Source organism: Eulemur rufifrons, chromosome 7 (assembly GCF_041146395.1).
Source record: "Eulemur rufifrons isolate Redbay chromosome 7, OSU_ERuf_1, whole genome shotgun sequence".
NCBI lineage: Eukaryota > Metazoa > Chordata > Mammalia > Primates > Lemuridae > Eulemur > Eulemur rufifrons.
The window spans coordinates 52,937,837-52,946,124 of record NC_090989.1 but is presented as its reverse complement, the minus strand read 5'-3'; the positions used below and the strand labels follow the sequence as shown (position 1 = coordinate 52,946,124).

The 8,288-nt window shown below is 35.8% G+C and overlaps 1 protein-coding gene across 1 annotated transcript in view; it reads left to right on the top strand.

Moving 5' to 3' along the window:
* The first annotated feature begins 200 nt into the window (after positions 1 to 200).
* Positions 201 to 8,288, top strand: part of IFT57 (intraflagellar transport 57) — a 61,891-nt gene continuing 53,803 nt past the window's right edge. The window contains exons 1-4 of the mRNA XM_069472577.1: positions 201 to 517; positions 3,238 to 3,400; positions 4,178 to 4,296; positions 8,125 to 8,215. Coding sequence (XP_069328678.1) covers positions 306 to 517; positions 3,238 to 3,400; positions 4,178 to 4,296; positions 8,125 to 8,215 — 585 coding nt within the window. The 5' untranslated portion in view covers positions 201 to 305. The remainder of the gene's footprint in view (positions 518 to 3,237; positions 3,401 to 4,177; positions 4,297 to 8,124; positions 8,216 to 8,288) is intronic.

Sequence of the window (8,288 nt, the reverse complement as noted above, 5' to 3'; positions counted from 1 at the left end):
AGCTCGAGTGCAGGACGCCACGCCTCCAAAAGGGGCGGGAACGTCACCTGGCCACACCCGGCAAGAGGCGAGGGAAGGAAGGGGCGGACCTAATGACGTCATCGAGGAAACCCGTCCTGGTTGGAGGGAATTCGGAAGAAACATGGAGGGCGGGAAGGAGGCGGAGTCTAGTTTCCCTGGTGACGGGTTGTCTGGCGGTCGCCTGGTAACGGGTCGCGGAGGTCCTGGCTGCTGCAGCGCAGACGGCCTAGGCCGCAGAGGTCTGTGGGCCCGACCCCAGCTGGGCTGTTTCTGTCTGTCCTGCTATGGCTGCCGCCGCGGCTGTGGTCACGCCGTCGGGTTTGGAGGATGGGGTGCCTAGGTCCCGTGGCGAAGGGGCCGGAGAGGTGATCGTGGAGCGGGGGCCTGGCGCGGCCTACCACATGTTCGTGGTGATGGAGGACTTGGTGGAGAAGCTGAAGCTGCTCCGCTACGAGGAGGAACTCCTCCGGAAGAACAACCTGAAACCCCCGTCCAGGTGGGTGCTCTCGTCGCCGAGCGCCTGGGTGCTGGCTGGGCTTTGGGGAGATGCCTTCTTTGGTCCTGCTGGGAACGCCGAGCGCGGATTAGCAAGTCCTGGCTTCTGTCTTCCTAGCCAGAGAAGGACACTTCACCCCAAACTTGGCGACAGAGAGCCGTGGAGCTCACAGAGTTCAGACTGGGTATGTTTGTAAACAGAGTAAGCAAGTTTTGGAACGGCAGAAAGGACTGGAAGACAGCTTGCTCATTTTTTAAAACACATGCACCTCTACAAAACACAAACTATGTATTTTCTGATTGTAACAGTAATAAAAATACTCATTGTAGAGAACTCAGGAAAACACAAGAAAATGTGTAGAAAAATACTAAAATTGCCCGTAATCTCATCTCCAGAGATGAATGCCATTATTTAAATCTGTTTCTAGTTTGTGGTTTTCTTTTTGAGATCTCATCCCTACAACTGGCACCGTGGGTACCCGGGACCTTGCTGAGGAGCACTTTATATGCAGTTAGTAAACTTGTGGACTACTTGCTATGATTTAAAAGACTTTTGCCTTTGCAGTAACAGTACTCTCTGGAGCTGGGAAGTGGAAAAGACAAATGAAATGACAATTATTGGAAACGTCCCCTGTCATAGAAACTAAAGTTATGCCCTTGTGGTGGTGGGGAAAAGTCCAAAATATCCTGAAGTCATTGCCATTATTTGTTGAGAGGGTAATCGACAGCTAGCACTTCCTCCTCTAATTCTTGTAGCTTAGCTATAGCCAGATAAATAAGTTTTGTAGCTTTTTCTTCACTTTAATATGTACATTTATTTATTTTCTTCCATACTAGGCAATTAATATTAGAATCTATAGTACTTTTTCTTATTGTCCACAGCCAAGCTCAAGTAACTTCCCTTGACAGTTTTGATCTCATTCATCTGCTCTCTTCCAGTAACTTGAAAGATATGTAGGCTTTCTGTAAACTGCCCATGATACTAAATTAGTCCGTAAAAGGAGAAAAGATAGAGGAAAAAGTAGTGTTGCTTGATCCATGATAGAAGTGGTAGGACTGGGATTATTACTTAAAATGAATTTATCAGGATAATATAGTCAACATTTCCTATGTTAGTAAAAATGCAATTTTTTTTCCAAGTATATTTTTCAAACCAAAAGAAAGTGACCTTGAGCTTCTGTTGATATCGTATGTGTACTATTTCCTCAGGAGTTCAGCAAGAAACTTGTGTGGAGATATACTAGTACAGTGTTTCTCAAAGTATGATATGCATCAACAGCATCAGCATCACCTGGGAACTTACTAGAAATGAAATTCCTCAGACCCCTTCCCAGGTGTAATTTTTCAGAAATTCTAGGGGTGGGGCCTGGCAGTCTGAGTTTTAACAAGTCTTCCAGGTTTGCAGTCGTCAAACCCTGGGCTGCAGACTGGTACTAATGTGTGGCCTGTTAGGAACTGGGCTGCACAACAGGAGGTGAGCAGCCAGCTCTGTATTTACAGCTCCACTGCCTGAACTCCACCTCCTGTCACCTCCCCCTCAGCTGTGGCATTAGATTCTGCATTATGGGTGACTTGTATAATTGTTTCACTATATATTACAATGTAATAATAATAGAAATAAAATGCACAATAAATGTAATGCACTTAAATCATCCTGAAACCATCCCCTCCACACCTGCCACCCCATCCTGTGGAAAAATTGTCTTCTATGAAACCAGTCCCTGGTGCCAAAAAGGTTGGGGACCACTGTTCCAGGTGATTCTGATGCATGCTAGTATTTGAGAACCACTGTCCTAGGTCTACAGTAGCTATCAGTATTCATTCCTCTGTCCTCTAGGAGTTATCAGCTTATAAGGAAAAGATGAGTTTTGGGTGGATGGGTACTTTGAAGGGGTTGTGAGCAAAACCTGGAAGGACTTCATGGCCTTTTTTTCTTCCCATCTTTCTGTTTTCTTCCAGAACGTTTACACATATCCTGTAGGAAAAAGTTTGGGAAACATGAAGTAGACCACTGATTCTTATGACTGTAGTTATAACAGCTGTAAATACATTGTAAATATAATAGTAAGAGCTGTACATTAAAAAGCAAAATAAGATCTTTGATCGAACTGGCTTGAATGTTTTTGCTAGAAAATTTTATTCCTATCATGTTTAGGTATAAATCATACTGATCCTCAAGGACTGTTCTAATTTAATCCATTGATGAGGGAAGAAGCAATGTTTGGTCAAGTAGCAGTATATTTATGAGCCCCTAAGGTGATTTGAATATGCAGCCAAGATGAAAACAGCTGTTTAGCATAGCTGATATGTTAGTAAAAGTAAATCTGTAGTGAATGATTATTCTTTTTTTAACTCTGAAATTCTCTTAATTCAAATAACCATTTTTGTTAGTAAGATATTGATTAATTATACCCAACACTTATATGATTTTAGCAAAAATTCCACATTGTTTTTCTAACATGCACTACTTTTCCTGGGTGTAAGGTCTTTGATCTAATATTCCGTGTTCAATAGTAACTGCCCTAATGCTGCTGATTAAAAACTTTAATGTGAGTGCTATGGATTACTGGAAACTTCAAAGGGTGAATTATCAAAGTCTTTTGATTTGAAGGCCATTTGGAGGGGGGAAAGTTTCTTCAGCAATTTTGAATTTGGCCCCATTAGTTGGTATAGACTTTTACATTATTTCACATTCCCCTATTCCTCCTTGTTTTAAAACAGACACTATTTTGCATTGCCTACTAACCCTGGTGAACAGTTCTACATGTTTTGTACTCTTGCTGCTTGGTTGATTAACAAAGCAGGACGTCCCTTTGAGCAGCCTCAAGAATATGATGACCCTAATGCAACAATATCTAACGTTTTATCTGAGCTTCGGTCATTTGTAAGTGTAAACAACTCTCTTCTTTCTGCATGTTCTCAAGTTATGAATTTTATAATAATATTAGTAATTTAATGACAAATGATAGCCTTTTAGATGACTCCTCTGTGAAAATATACAAAAGTATATCTGAATCTATTTTCAGGTAAAACCTTCTCAGAATGGTTGATATTATAACATTAATGTCACTTCTGAAAATGTTCAATGCATACTCTTTATAGCCCAAAGTAATATTTTTCTTAATCTTGGTATGTCTCAGAGGTAAATTTATAGGTGGTTAGTTCTCCTTCTAAAAAATGATAAAACTATGAATTCAAAACACTTTGTATGTTGAAAAGGAACTTTGATTTAATGGACCATGATGGTAGTTGTACTTTTCATTTCTGACTTTTCCTGGGGACAGGCAATAAGACATTTTTGGCACATGTTATTAATTTTTGACAGGTGAATCACTCTGTCCTTCCCATAGTCATTTAACCAAACTAGTAGTTTTACTGATTTTTTTTTTCATCTTAACAAGATCAATAGTTTGTCCTGCTGCTATTATGTTATTGCCTTTTAATTTGGTAACTTTAATAATGAAAATTATTTTCTTTTAGTTTTTTTTATGTATCAATTGATTAAAAAGAGATGAATTTTTTAAGTAGTAGTATAATTACAGTTATTTTAAATCATTTGAAAGAAAAGTGATACATCTACTCAGCGGTTCTTTGCTTATAATATTTTGACATTTGGAAAATAACTAACAAATAATATCCTGTTTATCTTTTTGTTTTTTAGGGGAGAACTGCAGATTTTCCTCCTTCAAAATTAAAGTCAGGTTATGGAGAGCATGTATGCTATGTTCTTGATTGTTTAGCTGAAGAAGCATTGAAATATATTGGTTTCACCTGGAAAAGGTAAAAATTTCCCAACTGGTAATTGTAATAAATAGCATTTTCCTCTGAAGGTGCAGAGCTGTCTAATTAAACTATAAGAGTTATTTTCTCTCGACTGCTCTACACTGAAAATACTACAAGTAACTAAGAAAATCTAGTTTAGACAAAATTGGAAAGTCTGTCTACAAAACCAGTTCTCAAGTAATGTGTTATATATTACTATGCCATTTCCCTGTTCAAATATGTAATTATTAAAGGTTTAACTGTGACTGTATATCTCTGTCAACTTAGGAAAATTTTTTAGTCTGCTTGTGCATATATTTATACACACAAGCATAGTATATACATGGAGGTAACTGATAGTTACAGATGTAATGAAAAAATGGAAATTAATATGGTACTTTAAATGGAATTTTCTCCTTTGCTGGTAGTGACTGGGCAAGAGTAATACTGAAGAAGCTGCTTGACACTCTGCTAGAGATTGTTCATTGCTTCTGTCTCTGACCTGACAGTGCTTTGTTTATATTTCTATTATATTTTATTTATCCTATGGTATTAAAATTCTTTATTTACAGGTTCTGGCTTTCTTGCAAGAAATTATGAAATTTTCATATGTATTCTATGGCAGTTAGCATAGCACTTGGTATATCATAGATGCTCAATAAATATTGAGCATATAGATGAAGAAATAAAATATTCAGAAACTTTCAATTTATATTGGTTATAATTAGAAAAAATAAATTTAGTCTTTGAAGATTGGGATTATTTAGAATGTGGAAGGCACTATTCATGTATAAAACATGAGCAAACAGTGATTTTTTGGGGAGGATTAGAACTAACTTTTATAGAAAGGTATATATATTACTCCCTGTTAATATTTGTTTCTAGGCACATCTTATTACTGGCCCATGTATAATGACTTGGGTAATTTTTTTTTAAGTTTCATCTTATTTTTAATTGATACATAATAATTACACATGTAATTGATGTGGTGCCGCATGATGTTTTGATACATGCATATGATGTATACTGATCAAATTAGGGTAATTAGCATATCCATCACCTCATACATTTGTCATTTCTTTGTGGTGAAAACAGTCAAAATCCTTTCTTATAGCTATTTTGAAATATACAATATATTATTGTTAGCTATAGTTACCATCCTGTGCAACAGAACACTAGAATTTATTCCTCTTATCTAACTGTAACTATACATCCATTGACCAACCTCTTCCCAAACCCCCTCCTTCCCAGCCTCTGGTAACAACTATAGTAACCACTATTCTACTCTCTACTTCTATGAGATCAACTTTTTGAGATTCCACATATGAGTGAGATCATGCAATACTTGTCTTTCTGTGCCTGGCTTATTTCATTTGACACAATGTCCTCCAGGTTCATCCATGTTGACACAAATGACAGGATTTTCTTTTTTAATGGCTGAAATAGTATTCCATTGTGTATATATACACCAAATTTTTTTAATCCATTCATCTGTTGATGAACACTTAGATTGATTCCGTATTTTGGCGATTGTGAATAGTGCTGCAGTAAATGAGAGTGCAGATATCTCTTCAACATGGTTTCATCCCCTTTGTTTATCTACCCAGTAGTGGGATTGCTGGATCATATGGTAGATCTGTTTTTAGTTTTTTTGAGGAACCTCCATACTGTTTTCTGTAGTGGCTCTACTAATTTATATTCCCACCGACAGTGTATAAAAGTCCCCCTTTCTCCACATCTGTGCCAGCATTTGTTATTTTTTGTCTTTTTGGTATTAGCCACTCTAATTGGAGTGAGATGAAATCTCATCGTGGATTTGCATTTCCCTGATGACTAGTGATGTTGAGCATGTTTTCATATACTTGTTGGCCATTTGTATGTCTTTTTTGAGAAATGTCTATTCAGATCTTTCGTTCATTTTTAATTAGATTATTTGGTTTCTTTGCTGTTGAGCTGTTTGAGTTCTTTATATATTCTGGATATTAACCTCTTGTCAGATGCATAGTTTGCAAATACTTTCTCCCATTCTGTAGGTTGTGTCTTTTTTCTGTTTCTTTTGCTGTGCAGAAGCTTTTTAGTTTGATGTAATCCCATTTATCTATTTTTGCTTTTGTTGCCTATGCTTTTGAAGTCTTATCCAAAAAGTCCTTGCCCAGACCTATGTCATGAAGCATTTCCTCTATGTTTTCCTCCAATAGTTTCATAGTTTCAGGCAATATATTTAAGTATTTAATCCATTGTGAGTTGATTTTTATAAGTGGTGAGAAATCGGAGTCTAGTTTCATTCTCTTGCATGTGGATATCCAGTTTTCCCAGCACCATTTATTAAAAGAGATTGTGACTTGGATAATTTATAAGGAGTATATATAAATGGAAAATAAAGGGGGGTATTGAAAAGTAATAAACATTAGAGAATATTATCAGCTATGTAATATGTAAATTACATAGAAGGTACATATTTATTGACAATTACTTTATATATCTAAATAGTCCAGAATGAATCCTAGAAGAACATTGCTTTTGAGATATAATTTAATTCTAAATAATGAAAGATTAGGAAATTTATTCTTTAAGATGATTGATTTGGTTCACAGTACTTTCCATAATATTCAATGTTGATTTTTTTTTTGATATTTTGTTAACATGTCTGAGGTTTGGGAATTTAAAATAAGCTTTCATAAATAAACCCGAATATACTTGGTTTTTTTTTAATATGGGAAATACATGTTAATCTTGATGGAGAAATGATTATTCAGTACTTAGGAACACTAATTAGACTATGGAAATAAGAAAGCTGGACTTCTCCTTATTACCTTTATCAAAATAAACTTCAGATTGATCAAAGATGTAAATGTGAAAATAAAACTACAGAAGTACTAAAAGACCAGAGGAGTGTAGAGGGTGTGATATGAGAGAATGCTTTATATATATGACATTAAAGCTAGGGTCTGTGCAAGAAAAGGTTACCAAGTCTGTTTAATAAGAACTGTAACAATTTTGAATAGCCAAGATTATAAATAATAAACTAGGGAAATATTTTTATTACAGGTTAGTAAAAGCATTAATATTCTTAATATACAAAAAGCCAAAGGACAAAGGACATATATAGCATTTCTCTGGAAAAGAAGCACAAATCACCAATTAAAACATGAAAAGATGTTCAGTCACTCTCATGCCAAAGAAATGCAATCAAAACAAGAATGATATTTTTTTCACATGGTTGATTGGCAAAGATTAAAGGTATATATCACATTGGTGAATGTATGAAAATGGAGTCACTGTCCTTCACTATTGTTGGGAGTGTAAATTAGGGTCACATTTTAGAAGCCAGTTTTGGCACTAACTAGCAAAACAGTAACATTTACAAAGTTGTCTACCTAGCCATTTTACCTGAACAAATTTATTCTAAATAATATATGTAGTGATAAATGTACAAGGATGATCTTTGCAATATTGACTGACAAAAAGCAAGGAACCTTAATGTTCAGTCATAGGCTGCCAGTTACGTTAATTATGGTATTGCTATTAAATAGGATATAGTGCAAGAAAAAGAAATGTATTTAAATGTGGAAATTGGTAAGTGAGGAGAGTAAGTTGGATAACAACATGCATAGTATCATTTCATTTTTGTAAATTTATTCTTTAAATTTAGAGATTAACACTCTGGCTTTTTTACATAGAAAATTATAGGAAGAATACATGAAACATTTAACAGTGATTATGGAAGAGGGGTGAAAAAGGACAAAATCTGGTGTAGAGGAGATCCTTGATATTTGCATTATACCTTTTTGTCTCACTAAAATATTTTTTAAAACTCTCATCTCATATTAAGCCTTACTATTTTAGGCCAGTATACCCAGTGGAAGAATTAGAAGAAGAAATTGTTCCAGAAGATGATGCAGAAGTAACATTAAATAAAGTAGACGAAGAATTTGTGGTATGTGTGTAGCTAACCGTGTTATTCGTTTTCACCTTTGTGTTCCTTTCCCATCTGTTAATTCCCCCAGACT